The 19,980-nt window shown below is 36.5% G+C and overlaps 1 protein-coding gene and 1 pseudogene across 1 annotated transcript; both read right to left on the reverse strand.

Annotated features, from left to right (window-relative positions):
• Positions 1-6,859: 6,859 nt before the first annotated feature.
• On the reverse strand, positions 6,860-7,795 carry LOC122891427 (olfactory receptor 2AP1-like). The gene has a single exon (XM_044227065.1). The coding sequence runs from the start codon at positions 7,793-7,795 to the stop codon at positions 6,860-6,862; it is 936 nt and encodes a 311-aa protein (XP_044083000.1).
• A 1,040-nt stretch (positions 7,796-8,835) lies between these two features.
• LOC122891002 lies at positions 8,836-10,050 on the reverse strand (annotated as a pseudogene).
• Between the last annotated feature and the right edge of the window lie 9,930 nt (positions 10,051-19,980).

The following is a 19,980-nucleotide window of genomic DNA, read 5'->3' on the forward strand; positions in this document are numbered from 1 at the left end:
ATCTATATGTTGCCTCCAAGAAACTCATTTTAAGCCCGAAAACACCTCCAGATTTAAAGTGAGGGGGTGGGAAAGAATTTACCATGCTAATGGACATCAGAAAAAAGCAGGAGTGGCAATCCTTATATCAGATCAATTAGATTTTAAGCCAAAGACTATAATAAGAGGTGAGGAAGGACACTATATCATACTCAAAGGGTCTGTCCAACAAGAAGATCTAACAATTTTAAATATCTATGCCCCCAACGTGGGAGCAGCCAACTATATAAACCAATTAATAACAAAATCAAAGAAACACATCAACAATAATACAATAAGAGTAGGGGACTTTAACACTCCCCTCACTGAAATGGACAGATCATCCAAGCAAAAGATCAACAGGGAAATAAAGGCCTTAAATGATACACTGGATGAGATGGACATCACAGATATATTCAGAACGTTTCATCCCAAAGCAACAGAATACACATTCTTCTCTAGTGCACATGGAACATTCTCCAGAATAGATCACATCCTTGGTCCTAAATAAGGACTCAACCGGTATCAAAAGATTGGGATCATTCCCTGCATATTTTCAGACCACAATGCTCTGAAGCTAGAACTCAACCACAAGAGGAAGTTTGGAAAGAACCCAAATACATGGAGACTAAACAGCATCCTTCTAAAGAATGAATGGGTCAACCGGGAAATTAAAGAAGAATTGAAAAAAATCATGGAAAGAAATGATAATGAAAATACAACGGTTCAAAATCTGTGGGATACAACAAAGGCAGTCCTGAGAGGAAAATATATAGCGGTACAAGCTTTTCTCAAGAAACAAGAAAGGTCTCAAGTACACAACCTAACCCTACACCTAAAGGAGCTGGAGAAAGAACAAGAAAGAAACCCTAAGCCCAGCAGGAGAAGAGAAATCATAAAGATCAGAGCAGAAATCAATGAAATAGAAACCAAAAAACCAATAGAACAAATCAACGAAACTAGGAGCTGGTTCTTTGAAAGAATTAATAAAATTGATAAACTCCTGGTCAGACTTATCAAAAAAGAAAAAAAAAAGAGAAAGGACCCAAATAAATAAAATCTTGAATGAAAGAGGAGAGATCACAACTAACACCAAAGAAATACAAACTATTATAAGAACATACTATGAGCAACTCTATGCCAACAAATTTGACAATCTGGAAGAAATGGATGCATTCCTAGAAACATATAAACTACCAAAATTGAACCAGGAAGAAATAGAAAGCCTGAACAGACCCATAACCAGTAAGGAGATTGAAACAGTCATTAAAAATCTCCAAACATACAAAAGCCCAGGGCCAGATGGCTTCCCGGGGGCAATTCTACCAAACATTTAAAGAAGAACTAATTCCTATTCTCCTGAAACTTTTCCAAAAAATAGAAATGGAAGGAAAACTTCCAAACTCATTTTATGAGGCCAGCATCACCTTGATCCCAAAACCAGACAAGGATCCCATCAAAAAAGAGAGCTATAGACCAATATCCTTGATGAACACAGATGCGAAAATTCTCACCAAAATACTAGCCAATAGGATTCAACAGTACATTAAAAGGATTATTCACCATGACCAAGTGGGATTTATCCCAGGGCTGCAAGGTTGGTTCAACATCCGCAAATCAGTCAATGTGATACAACACATCAATAAAAGAAAGAACAAGAACCATATGATACTCTCTATAGATGCTGAAAAAGCATTTGACAAAGTACAGCATCCCTTCCTGATCAAAACCCTTCAAAGTGTAGGGATAGAGGGCACATACCTCAATATCATCAAAGCCATCTATGAAAAACCCACTGCAGATATCATTCTCAATGGAGAAAAACTGAAAGCTTGTCCACTAAGGTCAGGAACACGGCAGGGATGTCCATTATGACCACTGCTATTCAACATAGTACTAGAAGTCCTAGCCTCAGCAATCAGACAACAAAAGGAAATTAAAGGCATCCAAATCAGCAAAGAAGAAGTCAAATTATCACTCTTTGCAGATTATATAATACTCTATGTGGAAAACCCAAAAGACTCCACTCTAAAACTGCTAGAACTTGTACAGGAATTCAGTAAAGTGTCAGGTTGTAAGATCAATGCACAGAAATCAGTTGCATTTCTCTACACCGACAACAAGACAGAAGAAAGAGAAATTAAGGAGTCCATACCATTTACAATTGCACCCCAAACCATAAGATACTTAGGATAAACCTAACCAAAGAGGCACAGAATCTATACTCATAAAACTATAAAGTACTCATGAAAGAAATTGAGGAAGACACAAAGAAATGGAAAAATGTTCCATGCTCCTGGATTGGAAGAATAAATATTGTGAAAATGTCTATGCTACCTAAAGCAATCTATACATTTAATGCAATTCCTATCAAAGTACCATCCATCTTTTTCAAAGAAATGGAACAAATATTTTAAAAATATATATGGAACCAGAAAAGACCTTGAATAGCCAAAGGGATATTGAAAAAGAAAGCCAACGTTGGTGGCATCACAATTCCGGACTTCAAGCTCTATTACAAAGCTGTCATCATCAAGACAGCATGGTACTGGCACAAATACAGACTCATAGATCAATGGAACAGGATAGAGAGCCCAGAAATAAACCCTCAACTCTATGGTCAACTAATCTTTGATAAAGCAGGAAAGAAAGTCCAAAGGAAAAAAGACAGCCTCTTTAATAAATGGTGTTGGGAAAATTGGACAGCCACGTGCAGAAAAATGAAATTGGACCATTTCCTTACACCACACACAAAAATAGACTCCAAATGGATGAAGGACCTCAATGTGAGAAAGGAATCCATCCAAATCCTTGAGGAGAACACAGGCAGCAACCTCTTCGACCTCAGCCGCAGCAACATCTTCCTAGGAACATCGCCAAAGGCAAGGGAAGCAAAGGCAAAAATGAACTATTGGGATTTCATCAAGATCAAAAGCTTTTGCACAGCAAAGGAAACAGTTAACAAAACCAAAAGACAACTGACAGAATGGGAGAAGATATTTGCAAACGACATATCAGATGAAGGTCTAGTGTCCAAAATCTATAAAGAACTTAACAAACTCAACACCCAAAGAACAAATAATCCTATCCAGAAATGGGCAGAAGACATGAACAGACATTTCTGCAAAGAAGACATCCAGATGGCCAACAGACACATGAAAAAGTGCTCCATATCACTCGGCATCAGGGAAATACAAATCAAAACCACAATGAGATATCACCTCACACCAGTCAGAATGGCTAAAATCAACAAGTCAGGAAATGACAGATGTTGGCGAGGATGCGGAGAAAGGGGAACCCTCCTACACTGTTGGTGGGAATGCAAGCTGGTGCAACCACTCTGGAAAACAGCATGGAGGTTCCTCAAAATGTTGAAAATAGAATTGCCCTATGACCCAGCAATTGCACTACTGGGAATTTGCCCTAAAGATACAAACGTAGTGATCCAAAGGGGTACATGCACCCGAATGTTTATAGCAGCAATGTCCACAATAGCCAAACTATGGAAAGAACCTAGATGTCCATCAATAGGTGAATGGATAAAGAAGATGTGGTATATATACACAATGGAATACTATGCAGCCATCAAAAGCAACGAAATTTGCCATTTGCGACAACACAAATGGAACTAGAACGTATCATGCTTAGCGAAATAAGTCAAGCGGAGAAAGACAACTATCATATGATCTCCCTGATATGAGGAAGTGGTGATGCAACATGGGGCTTAAGTGGGTAGGAGAAGAATCCATGAAACAAGATGGGATGGGAGGGAGACAAACCATAAGTGACTCTTAATCTCACGAAACAAACTGTTGGTTGCTGGGGGGAGGGGGGTTTGGAGAAGGAAGGTAGGGTTATGGACATTGGGGAGGGTATGTGCTTTTGGGTAAATTGGAAGGGAGGTGAACCATGAGAGACTATGGACTCTGAAAAACAATCTGAGGGGTTTGAGGTGGCGGGGGGGGGTGGGAGGTTGGGGTACCAGGTGATGGGTATTATAGAGGGCACGGCTTGCATGGAGCACTGGGTGTGGTGAAAAAATAATGAATACTGTTTTTCTGAAAATAAATAAATTGGGGAAAAAAAAGCATAAGTATATTCCAGATTTAAAAAAAAAACATGAAAACTTGTAAATTATTCTGATTTTATCTTGTAAAAAAAAATACTTTTGAAGAGGTATAGGAAGTTAGACCCATCACATGGGTAATAAGATATAATTCAAATTCACTTTTGCTTGCTTCCAGAGGCTATGTGTATCCACTACCAACACTCTCCAATCAGTTGTTAATAAAGAGTGGTTTATGTGCGTACCAAAATGGTGATGGCTTCAGTTTTGGGGTTTGGCATAGAGATTGAATAAATAAGAGACTCTCAAGCTGATTCCATTAGCTGGTATTGTAGTTTATCATTGTGCCTTGTCATTTTATATATTTGACATGCCACTTAAAAATCTGGAAAACTCCGTACTTGAAAGATGCTTCTTATAGTTTTAACATATGGTCTAGTTTGGAATCAAATTGTCTTAAAATAGATAATTGATTTTATATGCACAAAATAATCTCCCTCTCTCTCTTGCTGTCTCTTCTGACTTTCTCTCTCTTTCAGTCTCTCTTTCTGTCTCTCTCTCTCTCTCTTTCACACACACACACACACATATCTTTTTCTCTATATTTCAATAATTTTCTATTCTTTTCCTTTTTTTCTCCCTTTGGTAAAATGATTTCCATAAATCGTATGTGAGTCCATAAACCACAATTAGCTAATTACTCCATTCTCCAAATACCCCACATAATCTCTCTAGTGGCCCACTGTAACAGGAAACAAACTGGGAAGGGAAATCCTAGAAGAATAACTCAGCCTGGCCAAGTTGAAACATTAAAAGCCTCTAGAGATATATTGCCAGAATGCCTAAAGAAACTTTTGAAGTTCACTGTTTTGATTTTTGTAATGGTTTCAGAGGTGTGTACATGTATCAAATCTCAAGTTGTGAACTTTATTGGATGCACTTTATTTTGCATAAATTAAGTTGCATAAAATTGTAAAAATAAATAAAGAAAAAAGACAAAGAAAAACAAAACAAAACAGCAAGAAAACCTGTAACCCAGCCTGAACTCAACTCAGATTCTAATTAATTTAAGAGACTCAATTATTAGTCCCTGTTATTCCTTTGGATGTCATGATTCCTCTACCTGATTAACTTTTTTTTCCTATCTTCTGCAGATTTTCATCTACTTCAGCATAATATTCCTAGATTTTTGGTTGGTTGGTGTGTTGATTTACGTTTGTATTTTAATTAAATCAGGGATTAATGGAACTTTATCTGTTTTAAAAATAATTACTTCCGGCAAATAATGCTCAGCTATATATTATTGTTTGATCTTCTTTTGAAATTGAACAACCACCATAATGTGACTTAATGTTTTGGGGAACTATGATTGATGTACTACTTATGATGTAGAAAACAAATAATCAAGGGAACTAATGAGTCAGTTACCCGTCAATCTAAAAAACTAAAAAAGTATCAAACTTACTCACTTGTTAACATCAGCTACTTGCCTGGCATTTAGGTGTTTTTTCTGATGAAATTATGGCAAGGTAATATGACTTAACAAGTTCTACATTTTCAATCATCTTTCTCCTCCATGGTTTCCTAGGGCTCTCTTTTAGTATCTGCAATTTAGTAGATTTTGCATTACTAGATGGATGAGTAAAGACTTCAAGAGTACAAACTTAACTATATGGTTTAATGAAAGTTTGTTAATATCTCTAGGACTCAATTTTCTTCATCTGTACATTGAAGAGATTAAAGTAGAAATATCTGTAGCTTCTTTATTTATTTTGGCTTCTTTAAATTTTAAAGTTACCCATACTATGAGTCTGGCCCATGCTTCCTGAAAAATTAATATAGACACGAAATGTTCAGAAAATATCAACTTGTGATGGATATTCTGCCTGAGGATATTAGATTATGAAAATTTAAAATTTAGTATGAAATTTAGATAGAATATGATTTAAGCTTGCAAAACTATTAAAACCGTAGATAGCATTAATATAGCTTTATTCCATATGCTTCTAAAAGAGAACCAGAACAATGACTAGGCACAACACTAAATTTGTATGAATTTGCTATAATGGTATAGGGCTAATTAACCTAAATTACAATCATTCCTTTACCTCTTGCCTAGATTCACTCGAGTTAAAGTGTGTATAAATCATTATTAATCATTTTCCTATTAGTTAGAAAACAAACATATATTGATTTTCCCTTCTTCAGAATTTTCTTTATCTCAAACATTGAGTAGACTAAGTTCTCAGTAACTGATTATTGTGGAAACACTAAATTTAAATCTGAATAATATAATTTGAAAATTAACTTTGTGTTAATTCACTAATATATTATTTAAACTGTTATTAGCAAACTAAAGTAGATTTCCCCTGGGTGTTTATTTGATTAGTCAATTACCAAATAAAGAGATTGAACACTGTATGGCAGTGGATAAGATAAGAAAAGCACTGTTGTAAAAAACACACTATTAGAAGTCATATTCAGAATTCTCCCAAATATTTTCTTTAAAAGTAAGGTATGAATAAAGAAAAGTAGCACAAAAGTGTTAGAGGACACACACACACACACATATACATATTTAGAGGCCTGTCAAATTTTAAGAAATAAAGTGATGACACAACAGGTTTCATTAAATAAATAGTTTTACTGTTTTGGTGCTCAGTGAACAGTATTGATAATCTATAACAACAAACACTTTAATGTTATAATAATGTACATCGACAGTCTTTCAAACCTTTATTTATTATTTATTATTGTTATGAATCTCAGTTAGTTTCACCTTGAAAACACTGTTATCTTGCTGACCATATCTTTGAAGGCTATTTTCACTTGCTTGTTCCTCAGGGTATAGATGAAAGGGTTCAACAGAGGGGCAACTGAGGTATTTAAGACAGCCACTCCCTTATTAAAAGTTTCTGCATCCTCAACAGAAGGATTTATGTACATAAAGATACAACTTCCATAAGAAAGTGAGACCACAATCATGTGAGAGAAACACGTAGAAAAAGCTTTTTTTCTTTGTTGAACAGAGGGCATTCTCAGAATTGTCCTGATTATGTACATGTAGGAAAGAATCACTAATACCAAGGTGAAGAGGAGGGTAATTCCACCAGAGATAAACTCTATCACTTCTATGAAATGTGTGTCTGCACAGGACAGATGCAACAGCACAGTATAATCACAGCAATAATGATTGATGACGTTGGATGCACAGAAAGGCAGCTGGAGAGTCATTACATGTGGTACAATGACAACCAAAAAACCAGAGAACCAGGAACACAGGACAAGTTGACTGCAGAGTCTCCTGCTCATTATGGTTGTATAATGTAGGGGTTTACAAATGGCAACATAGCGATCATAGGACATGGCAGCTAAAAGATAAAATTCAGTTGCTCCCAGAAGAATGGCAAAAAAGTACTGAGTGAAACAACCAGCAAAGGAGATAGTCTTATCTCCAGTTCCAATATTGACTAGCATTTTGGGGACAAAGACAGAGGTAAAAGATATTTCCAAAACAGAAAAATTCCGGAGGAAGAAATACATAGGAGTCTGGAGTCGATAATCCAGCAGGGTCAGAATGATGATGGTCAAGTTTCCCATGATGCTTAAGATGTAAGTTAGCAGCAGAAAAAGGAAAAGCACAGCTTGAAGTTCAGCATCATTTGTCAGTCCAAGGAGAATGAATTCTACCACTGATGTCTGGTTTCTCATCACTAACTTCAGACAAATTTAGACAGAAAATAATAATGACATGAAGTGATTAACACATTTCCTTATTTTACTTTATAATTAACAAAGGCCTTGCTTCTTAGGAACATTTTCAATTGCTCTCACCAATTTTCATTAATTTATCTTTTCCTTCCTAATCTTTCTATTTTGTTTTTCCTCTAAGTTATTTTGAGAACATTTGTATACTCTGTATATGTGTATATATATTATGTGTCATATGCATATAAACAAATCTAAAACAAATTTGGAGGGTAGATTTTATTTGATTAAATAGATTTCTTAAATCAGACTTTTAACTCTCAATTTATTTGTTTATTTTTTTAAATTTATTTATTTTCAGAAAAACAGTATTCATTATTTTTTCACCACAGCCAGTGCTCCATGCAATCCGTGCCCCCTATAATACCCACCACCTGGTACCCCAACCTCCAACACCCCCGCCACTTCAAAACCCTCAGATTATTTTTCAGAGTCCATAGTCTCTCATGATTCACCTCCCCTTCCAATTTACTCCAACTCCCTTCTTCTCTCTAACACCCCTTTGTCCTCCATGCTATTTGTTATGCTCCACAAATAAGTGAAACCATATGATAATTGACTCTCTCTGCTTGACTTATTTCACTCAGCATAATCTCTTCCAGTTCCATCCATATTGCTACAAAAGTTATGTATTCATCCTTTCTGATGGAGGCATAATACTCCATAGTGTATATGGACCACATCTTCCTTATCCATTCGTCCCCTGAAGGGCTTCTTGGTTCTTTCCATATTAACTCTCAATTTATTAGCAAACAAAGTAAATATAAATTAAGGTATGAACTACAGAATTAAAATTGAACTTGGTTGTTTTCTTCTTTTTGTTGTTTTATTTTTTTTTCTTCTTTCAATTTTTTCATTTAGAATAATAATTCTGTGCACCTACAGAAGGTCTAAGCTTAGAATGATTTCTCTCTTTTTTTATGATTCTTAAATCTATCTTAGCAATTTTGTGCGGTTGCTATCTTATTGCACTACAGTATATGTTATTTAAAAGGACACTGACAAGGGGCACCATCTGGTGTTAACTTTAACCGCAGCTTCCTTCTCCCCGCAAAGACCTTTGGCCAAGACTTCTCCATCGTGAAGACTGAAAGGGTCCGGTGATACTCTGGCAGCAGACCCATTATTCCATGGAGGTAGCGAAAGGAGCTTAGGCTACCTTCGATTCTCCCACACTATGCAAACTGCAAATGGTTCTGAAATTAGAACATGTACTGCTATACTAAAAAACTTAGGGACATGGAGAGTCAGCTAGAATAGAGGAAAGGAAAGTCCTAGGTGGGTAGGGAAGTAGGCGGCCCATTGAAGAGCCAAGCTGCTTTGTCCGATACCTGTGTGCTTTAATTAAACAAACTCAGGCTGCCAACAGAGTAGACCTGCTCTATTCACCTTCCAAATCAGAACAGGACTTACAAGCTCAGGCTTGCGTTTTCTACTACGCACAGTAGATGAGCTTCTGCTGGTGAGGAGAAGCTCACAAGCAGGATTTCTACTCCTGCACAATATGATGCAGGCACACAACATGCCCAGCAGCTGAATAGCTGCAAATACCAGGGCTGCCCAGATAATAGGCATCATGACTTCTAGTAACCTCTTCACAACTAGATCCCCACATCCCTTAGCATAGAAATCAGAGGGGTGGGCCAGACTCTCATTATAGCTGCTGGGGGCCTCTCCGCTGCAGCTAAGAGGGACACTCTGGTTTTTGGTCTCTTTGAACCAGTCTGTTTTCCCAGCCTGACTAGTTGTGAATTCCACAACAGTGAAGCTGTCTCTGTACCTAATCAAGAGCCCAGCTAGCAGCATCAGGTTCAGTTCATTGTAGGTCTTACACACTTTGTGAAAGCTGCGATCAACCTCACTTTCCACTTTTGCTCTGTAAGCACATCCCAAAACCACCACAGCAACTTCTGTGACAAAAAGCAAGCATAGGATGATGACAAACATGGCAAGTCCACAGTGGCTTTCTCAGATTGTGGCACAGCAGCCAATTAGGTCAATAATGAAAAGCAGGGCTCCTATAGCTATGATCACTACCACAGGCAAGAGAGTATACACATTTTCAAAGAAATGGTCACAGTCATCATAAGTGATAAAGACATAGGCTCCCACATAGCATAAAATGCCACCTGCCCCCCAGAAGATAAGGTTGAGAAACACCAGCAGAGTCTTGGAGGAGTGATGCTGCACTGGCCCATGATGCTGCGGCTGTGGGAGCCCTGCTCTGCCAGAGGGCTGTGCTCACCTAGTGAGGTGGCAATGACTGGCCCAGGCACCTCCCTGCACCCAGTACCCTCCTTGCAGTAGCAGAGCCCTGGCTCCAGGCCTGATGATTTTTCTCTTAATTCTTCTTCTTCATCTTTCTTTTTTTTTTAAGATTTTATTTATTTATTTGAGGTGACCGAGTGAGCAAGTGAGAGAAAGAAAGTAGGAGCAAGAGGAGAGGGAGAAGCAGACTCTCTGCTAAGCAGGGAGCCTGAGGCAGGACTCCACCCCCAGACCCTGGGATCACCATCTAAGCCGAAGGGAAACGCTTAACCAACTCAGCCACCCAGGCACTCCTTTTCCTTAATTCCTAATGAAGTGTTAGGAATTCACTGGCAAGGCTATGTGCTGTGGTGAGTGCGGTGAATTGTGTAAGACCGATGAAACACAGACCTGTACCCCTGAAACATTATATGTTAATTAAAAAAATCTAAAAGACAAAAAAAGTGTTAGGAATTCATATTACTTATAGTTCTTTGATCATGGAAAGGGCTCAATAAATGCTATCACCATTTAATGTAGATATGTGGATTAGTCAGTACTTGGCAAAACATTAAATCAAAATAATCTCACTGTGCTTTTTTGCTATATGCAAGAACTGCCCATCCGCAAATTACAATTCCTTAAATGTCAGCTCAAGCTCAGCTCTTCATACAATTGTATCTAACAATCACAATCAACCATAATTGATTCTCCTCTTCTCTATTATAATTTACCACAACATAACACTTGGTCATAAAGTCAAATTATTTTCTAGTTATATCAAGTATATACACTTTATCTGTCCAGCTTCAACATAAATAAATTACCCATAAGAATAAGGTACATCTTTTATACAGAGTCCAGAAAATTGTACAGATTTGGTAAAAATTTTAACGTAAAATACTTTTTGACTTTTTTTAGAGGCATAGCCCTACTTTATTAAAGGCTATAGTTTTTATGCAAATGAAAGTTCCAATTAAGCTTATCCATACAGCTCTTCAGAATATTCCCTTAATATTTTTCATCATCAGACACAAAGAAATACTACTAAGAATGCTTTTTCTACTCAAAAAATAAAATTATTTTCATTGTAACTACTATTTTACTATATATGTTGACATATTTTCATATCATACTATGTAATAAATTAGTAATAGTCATGCATAATATATTCTTATCAAGGTGAAAGCTCCCGAAGTAATAAGTTAATAATAGCCACACATCATATATTCTTATAAAGGTGAAAACTCCAGAAGTATTTAATACAAAAAAAGAGCAGTTTTGCCAACTTAGGAAGACATTGATTGTCTAGAATTATATCCAGAAAATTTCTGGGTTCCTAACATAACTTCAATCAATTTGTGCTTTTGTAGATAATTTTTCCTTTTGTTAAATACCTCTATATAAATATATTTTAAAAGCAAAATATGCTATGCACTTATCAGTGTTATTAAAAATTCTATTTTGTTATTGACAATTAGATTAATGTATTAAGAATGTAAATTTAAGTATTAGCTGAAATAATGGCTAGCTATGTCTGAAAGTATTATCTTGACTACTTCATATTGAGTACAGATAAATAAATGTAGGGAATAAAAAATTATGCACAAATTATGAGCTTTACCATATTTTATGTGCAGAAAAATATTAGGGCACACCTTTCCACTATGACAAAACATCTCACTAAATTGAAATATTGACAAAAGTTGAAATAAATTTGGGGATTTGAATCATTGATGATGATATTCTATTTCTACATGAAAATAGATAGTGTCAGATAATTTGGAGATACTGTTGTTAATCTTCCAGTGTGAGATCCTAGCTATTAAGACTGAAAATTGTAACTTAGAAAGTATTCAAGCAATCGCATTCACTAAAGACCATTAAAACCCTGAAATTTCAATTGTTTAAACAATCATTTTTTTCATAAAATGAAGACTTTGTAAATGATCCCCACATAATAGAAATACTTTATTGATTAAACAAGTCCAAAAATGAGATCAAAAACATTTATGTATTAGCAAGTGACATCATTTTCTACGAAACAAAAGATGAACAAAATGAGAACTTTTATGTAAGAAGAAAAATTTATATCAACCAAATTTCTTTCAGCAAAATAAAAAATGATAACCTCTTATAATAAAGATAAGTGCTATTCCCAGAAAAATAATATATATACTATATGTGATCAAATAATAAATGATCAAATAATAAATACTTGACCCAAACAGGATATATTTACTCAAAAGATTTACAGCTAGGAAACTGTTTCTTTTCTTTAAAAAAAAAGGTTTATTTGTACCTAAAAGGGTGTGGAAAACCTTTCCCAACTTCCCAACTTTCCCTGGTTATCAATACCTTCTCCTAAAGTAAAATCATCTCTACAATGAATTGTATATAACTTTCATATTTAGCCTCTGCCTCCTTCTGTGATGGACCTCTTTGCTAGTTTAAGAAGCATTTAGGAGGAAAGTTGAATTTGTTGTCAATGAATCCATGACAGATGGGAATGGGCATCACGGAAAAACAGAAGAAAGTGTTATTTGTTTTACTTTATGTTCTATTCTGTGAGTGTGGTGTAACATTTTCTGCCTGAAAATAGGTACATATGCTAAACTGTTATATTGTGAAATTTTTACCTGTATTTGTTTAGATCAATCAACATTTTATTTAAAAATAATATGTACACAGTTGTGTCAACAAGCAAACATGAAAGGTAACAGACAAAACAATAAAGAGACTATACATCTGTAGTTCAATGCAGCCATTACCAGCTCTTTCCTACCTCAAACAGGTGAATTGGTTCTGCCTTAGTTTCAAATGAGCTCCTTCCATGGCTAAATCAGAGAATATAAAGGTTTAGGACCCACTGGGAAATGGTCCTTGGGTCATCAGAATTTGTCTGCTTCAAAATACTCAGGAATGCCTGGCTTTCTGTCCCAATAAACATAGATCATACTAGCAGGTTAAAAAGAAGAAACAAATGGACACCTGGGTGGCTCAGTGGGTTAAAGCCTCTGCCTTTGGCTCAGGTCATGATCCCAGGACCCTGGGATAGAGCCCCACATTGGGGAAGCGGGGAGCCTGCTTCCCCCTCTCTCTGCCTGCATCCCTGCCTACTTGTGATCGCTCTCTCTGTCAAATAAATAAATAAAATCTTAAAAAATGAAGAAGAAGAAGAAACCAAGAGCATATAAGTAGATTGAAATCCCCCGCCAAGCCTTTCTTGTCATTCCATTGCTCTTAGAATTTATCTACCACTATTTTTCTTACTCATTTTGGTTTATGTGAATGGATCTTTTGCTATTTCTTTGTCACCTATGCCCACGCAAAGTCAACTCAAAGCCCACTCAAAGTCAACTCAAAGACATTGCAATGGCTGTTCTTTCTCTAAACATCACATGACTAACTCCCTCATGTCACTGAGATCTCAGAATTGGGCATTTCTCAAGGGAAGTTTCCCTGATCATACTATCAAGATAACCACTACTCAATTACTGTCTAACACTTAACTGGCTTGATATTTTTTGCATAATAGATTTTTTTTGTTGTTCACACCACTCAGATTTTGTTATTTCTTTATTTGCTATGTGTTTATTGTCTAGCATCCTCACTAAACTGTAAGCTCCACTAAATGAGGACTTTATGTACTAGCTTGTCTGTATGCCTGTGCAAGGTTTTGGCAACTACCAGTTTCTTTATGATACATTAGGGTATATATATATAATCCCTACAAGAAGGACACACAGCATGATATCTTTGCTGAGTAAATATTTGTTGAGGATTTATTTAAGCCAAATTAGATGTCTAAATTAGATACTCTGTTTTATTGAGGTATAGTTGATTCATAATATATTTTACATGTTTAAAATACATAGTTTGATAAGTTTCAAGATATGCCATAACCTATGAAAACTTCACCACTATCAAGAAAATAAATATACCCACCAATCTTAAAATTTTCTTATACCCCTATTAATCTTTGCCTTGCAACTGACCTCATACTCTCACATAGTAGATAAGTTCACTGGGAAAGGATTAATTAGCTTTGCAACCGTGTGGGTGTTTTCCAAAAGAAGAAAGAATAAAGGGCCTATTTTTTAACCAACTGCCACTCTAATTTCTCCAATTGAGCATTATAAACAAAAAGCTATTCAGATATTCTATTTCCTTTGTATATTTTCCACAAATACTCTACATAATAGCATTACCATTTTTTCTGTAGTTTTAAAATACAGCATACAGCAAATGTTATTTATAACTATTTTTTAATAGCTATTCTTAATCACTTTTTTTGGGGCATAAACCTCAGCGAGTAAATGCATGTTTTATTTTCTAAAAGGTGGTGTATCGGGACTATACTGAGAGTAGTGGTATCTGTGGACTAATGGGGTGGTTAGGAATATTTTCTAACTGCAGCTAGCCTGCTGAGATCAGTGTAGTGATAAGATCCAGAAAGTAAGTGGAAATCTAAGCCAGTAAAAAAGTCCAAGAAAGATGGAAAACAATATTGGAACCTTGAGGATGAAGTTAATACTCAGAGAGACAGATGAAAGCAGGGAGATTTCAATACATCACGTGGGTAACAAGAAAGCTAAGTAGGCTCTGTTACAATATGTGGTTAACATTTATGGGCTCTCTGCACCGTGCTTTATGGTGGGAACAATTTAGTTAGAGTCAAGACGAATGTGATCCTTAACCAGGAATTATCTGGAATTAGTCATGCATCTTTTATCACTTTGCCAGTTCTATATAACAAAGCTTCCCAAAATTTAGTGTCTTAGAACAGCAAGCATATATTATTATTTATGAGTCTGTGGTTCAGCTAGGCAGTTCTGCTGATATGGACATGGTTCTCCCACATCCTGGGGAATCAACTAGCTGTAAGCTCATCTAGAATGGCTTCAAGAGGGATGAATCAGCTCAGCTTCAATAGCTGTTTCTTCCAGCTGACTGACCTTTGCTTATTCTCATGCGAATTGTGGGGTTCAAGAGGCAGAGAGAGAATGCATTCTTGGTTTCTTGATTCTTACACTCTGAACTGTCACAATATTCCCTTGTCACATCTCTTTGCAAAAGCAAGTCACAGGACTAAGCTAAATTCAAAGAATGATAAACAGACATTTTCCTGCTGAATGGATCTGTAGCGTAACATTGCAAAGGACGTGGCCATTTTCCTACCCATCCACCATACAGCTCATGAAGAATCACTAAAAAGCTGTGGCAACCATATTGCTGTCCTAGGGCTGCCATAACAAATTACCCCAAACCGGTGACTTAAAACCACAGAAATTCATTCTTTCACAGTTCAGGAGGCCAGAAGTCTGGTGGGTCTGAGGAAAAAAAAACGTTGCATGCTTTTCTTCTAGGTTCTGGTGCTGGCCAACAAGCTTTAGTACTCCTGGCTTGCAGCCACATCTCTCCATCTTCAGCCTCCATTTTGACATGGCTGTCGGTCCTGTGGATCTGTGGATCTATGGGTCTCTGAATCTCATTGTAAATAATGATCCTAGTCATTGGCTTTATGGCCCACCCCAATCTAGTATAACCTTATCTTCACTGATTATACGTGTAAATGCCTTGTTTTCAAATAAAATCATATTCACACGTATCCGTTACTTGGAGCTCAACTTATCTCTGGGAGGACACAATTCCATTCACAACAGTGATCATATATATCGTATGGAATATGCTGAAGAGAAATCAATACCTTGAGAATCATTAAAAACATAAGCCTGTAAATTAAAAAACAAACAAATAAAAGCCCAATCTATAAACAAATATATAAGAAAAAGAGAAAATGCCAGTTAACATGCAAACAGCTTCCTTTACTTTCTTTTGGCCCTTTGCTGTCTGTGTTCCCTTGCTAAACACAAGGCATGCTTCTTTTTCAACTTAAAGTTAAGCTCCTTTTGCAAACTTGTGCATGAAAATTCCTACCCCATCTGCTAACCGCTTTGCCATTTATAATCCATACATTACTATTTACTGATGTCTTTTTTTTTTTTTTAAAGATTTTATTTATTTATTTTTCAGAGAGAGAGGGAGAGAGAGAGAGCACAGGCAGACAGAGAGGCAGGCAGAGGCAGAGGGAGAAGCAGGCTCCCTGACGAGCAAGGAGCCCGATGTGGGACTCGATCCCAGGACGCTGGGGTCAAATTTTGTTTCATATAATTTTAGAACATGTTCCTTTATGGATGACCAAAGTGAGTCTCAGAGAATTTCTATTTTGATCAGGATCAATAAGATAGTTAATGAAAGAACCAGAAATAGCACCCAGAGTTCTATTTTTATTTTCAGATTTTACTAATTTTGCTTTTTCCCATCTTATTGAGATAAAATTGACATATAGCACCATATAAGCTGAAGGTATAAGTATAATGTCTTGACATATGTATATTACAAAATGATTACCATGTAAGTTTAGTTAATATCCATAACCTCATACAGTTACAGATTTTTTCCCCATGTGATAAGAACTTTTAGGATGTACTCTCTTAGAAACTCTCAAATTGGGATGCGTGGGTGGCTCAATGTGTTAAAGCCTATGCCTTAGTCTTGGGTCATGATCCCAGGGTCCTGGGATCCAGCCCTGTATTGGGCTCTCTGCTCAGTGGGAAGCCTGCTTCTCTTCCTCTCTCTGCCTGCCTCTCTGCCCAATTGTGATCTCTGTCTGTCAAATAAACAAATAAAGTCTAAAACAAAATACTCTCAAATTTACTCTACACTGGCATTAACTGTAGTCATGTTGTTGTACATTGCATCCACAGTACTTATTTATCTTATAACTGAAAGTTTGTACCTTTTGGCCAACTTTGTGTATTCCCTTCCTGTACAGCTTGCCTCTGGTAACCACAAATCTGATCTCTTTTTTAATGAGTGTTTTTTAGATTCCACATATAAGTGAGATCATACATTACTTGCCTGACTTATTTTACTTAGCATAATGTCCTCAGGGTCCAACCATGTTATCATAAATGGCAGGATTTGCTTCTTTTTGATGGCTGAATAGTATTCTATTGCATATATGTATTGTAAATATTTTTACATTGTAAATAATACTGTAATGAACATGAGTGTGCATATATGTCTTTGATATAGTGATTTCATTTCCTTTGGATATATACACAGAAGTGAAATTTCTGGGTCATACCATAGTTCTCACTTTATTTTTTTTATTTTTTTGAGGAACCATCATACTACATGTCCCATAGTGGCTGTTCCACTTTACATTTCTACCAAGAGTGCACTACTGTTCCCTTTTTTCCACATCTTCCCCACTATTTGTTAGCTCTTGTCCCTTTGATGATAGCCATTCACTCCAACAAGTCCAAGGTGATATTTCACTGTGGTTTTAATTTGCATTTCCTTAATGATTAGTGGCTTTGAGTACATTTTCATGTACCTCTTGGGCATTTGAATATATTCTTTGGAAAAATGTCTGTTCTGGCAATCTTCCCATTTTCAAACTGGATTATTTGCAGATTTAAGCTGTTGAATTGTATGAGTTCTTTCTATATTTTGGATATTAATCCTGTATCAACTTTATAATTTGCAAATATATTCTCCCATTCCATATATTCTCCCATTCCAAACAATTTTGCTGATTGTTTCTTTTGCTGTGCAGAAAATTTTCAGCTTGTAGTCCCTCCCACCTGGTTTTTGTTTTGTTTTGTTTTTGTTATTGTTGTTGCTTTTGCTTAAGGTATTATGTCCAAAAATCATTGCTAGGACCTATGTCAAGAAGCATTTTCCCCCAAAGAAACAGATGTAGTGAAAAGAAGGGCCATCTGTACCCCAATGTTTATAGCAGCAATGGCCACGGTCGCCAAACTGTGGAAAGAACCAAGATGCCCTTCAATGGACGAATGGATAAGGAAGATGTGGTCCATATACACTATGGAGTATTATGCCTCCATCAGAAAGGACGAATACCCAACTTTTGTAGCAACATGGGCAGGACTGGAAGAGATTATGCTGAGTGAAATAAGTCAAGCAGAGAGAATTAATTATCATATGGTTTCACTTATTTGTGGAGCATAACAAATAGCATGGAGGACATGGGGAGATAGAGAGGAGAGGGGAATTGGGGGAAATTGGAAGGGGAGGTGAACCATGAGAGACTATGGCCTCTGAAAAACAATTTGAGGGTTTTGAAGAGGCGGGGGTTGGGAGGTCAGGGTACCAGGTGGTGGGTATTATAGAGGGCACAGATTGCATGGAGCACTGGGTGTGGTGCAAAAATAATGAATACTGCTATGCTGAAAATAAATAAAAAATAAATTTAAAAGAAAGAAGCATTTTCCCTGTTTTTTTTTTTTTTCTATGAGTTTTATGATTTCAGGTCTTACAGTTAAGTCTTTAATCTGATTAAGTTTTGTGAGTGGTATAAGATAAAGGTCTAGTTTCATTCTTTTACATGTGAATATCTAATTTTCCTAGCACAATTTATTGAAATGACTGTCTTTTCTCCATTGAGTACTCTTAGCTCCCCCATCAAATATTTGACGTATATGCATTTAGGTTTTAAAAAGTAAGATAACTTTTTTTCCTACCACTTGTTTGAATTTGCTTTATTCAATATGATTTTTGTTCACATTAAAATATTAAAAATTGAGGGTCCCTGGGTGGCTCAGATGGTTGGACCTCTGCCTTTGGCTCAGATCATGATCTCCAGGTCGTGGGGTCAAGTCCTGTATCAGGCTCTGGCTCAGTGGGGAGTCTGCATCTCCCTCTCCCTCCACCTCTCCCCTTGCTTGTGCTCTCTCTGTCTCTGTGTCTGTAGCTCTCTCAAATGAATAAAAAATATCTTTAAGAATTTTTAAAAATTGATTAAGCAAATTATCAATTTTTTTCTATCAAACATTTCTCTACAAATTTGTCAATAGTTGTAGATGGAGAAAATGCATCCAACTAATCTGAAAATTAATAATATCATTATAGTTTTTAAATTTTATTTATTTTTGTGAAAGAGAAAGAGAGAGGGAGAGAGAGAAAACACAAGCAGGAGCAGAGGGGAAGGGACAGAAGGAGGGGTAGACTCTCTGCTCAGGAGGGAGCCTTTTTCAGGACTCAATTCCAGGATCCTGGGATCATGACCTGAGCTAATATGAGCTTAAGGTAGATGCTTTATGGATTGAGACACCCAGGCACCCATCATTATAGTTTTTTAAGGCCACCTCCAAAGGCCTATCTCAAATTATTTCTGCACCATCTCTAGATGGCCTTAAATCACACATAAAAGGTTATTCCCAATTAATTTATGATGAAGAGGGGTTTCTGTCTCCACATATCAATATATTCCATATCTACATATGCATATGTAATTTTTCTCTTAGATTTAGAATGTTCCTTTCATAATGTTTCCATGCAAGCCATTTTGATAGAACTTACAAATTAATTCACTCAAATGGCATTCTTGATTGTTTTTTATCCATTAAACTTCTTCATTAAAACAAAAACAAAGAAAATCAAAAAAACCTGGAACTGACTTTTGATGATTTACACAGGAAAGATTGAAAAGATGCAAGAAGTATATCACATATAAAATTGGAAGGAAAATGCAATAAGCAGCATTCAGGACTGCGGTGAAAATCCAGATTCGGTTGTGTAAACACACTGATATGGCCACAACAAAAACTTGGGACACCAGAGCTTAAGCTTGCACTACCAGCGCTGGACACTGGGGACCGCCACAGCAGTTTCCACTGCCCCTAGACACTGAGAGTGGCTGGTTTCATGTGAAACACTGTCCCCATTTCTTTGCATCCATAAATCAGAATTCAAAATCTGATTAGTTAAGTTTAGTGTACAAGCCCACAAACTAGCTCTAAGGGAATCTGGTAAAATACTGTCTGGCCTTCACTTTATCCATGGAAAAT

Source organism: Neovison vison, chromosome 12 (assembly GCF_020171115.1).
Source record: "Neovison vison isolate M4711 chromosome 12, ASM_NN_V1, whole genome shotgun sequence".
NCBI lineage: Eukaryota > Metazoa > Chordata > Mammalia > Carnivora > Mustelidae > Neogale > Neogale vison.

Coding starts and splice junctions, on each gene's coding strand:
- LOC122891427 (XM_044227065.1), bottom strand. CDS start 7,795: ATGAGAAACCAGACATCAGTGGTAGAATTCATTCTCCTTGGACTGACA.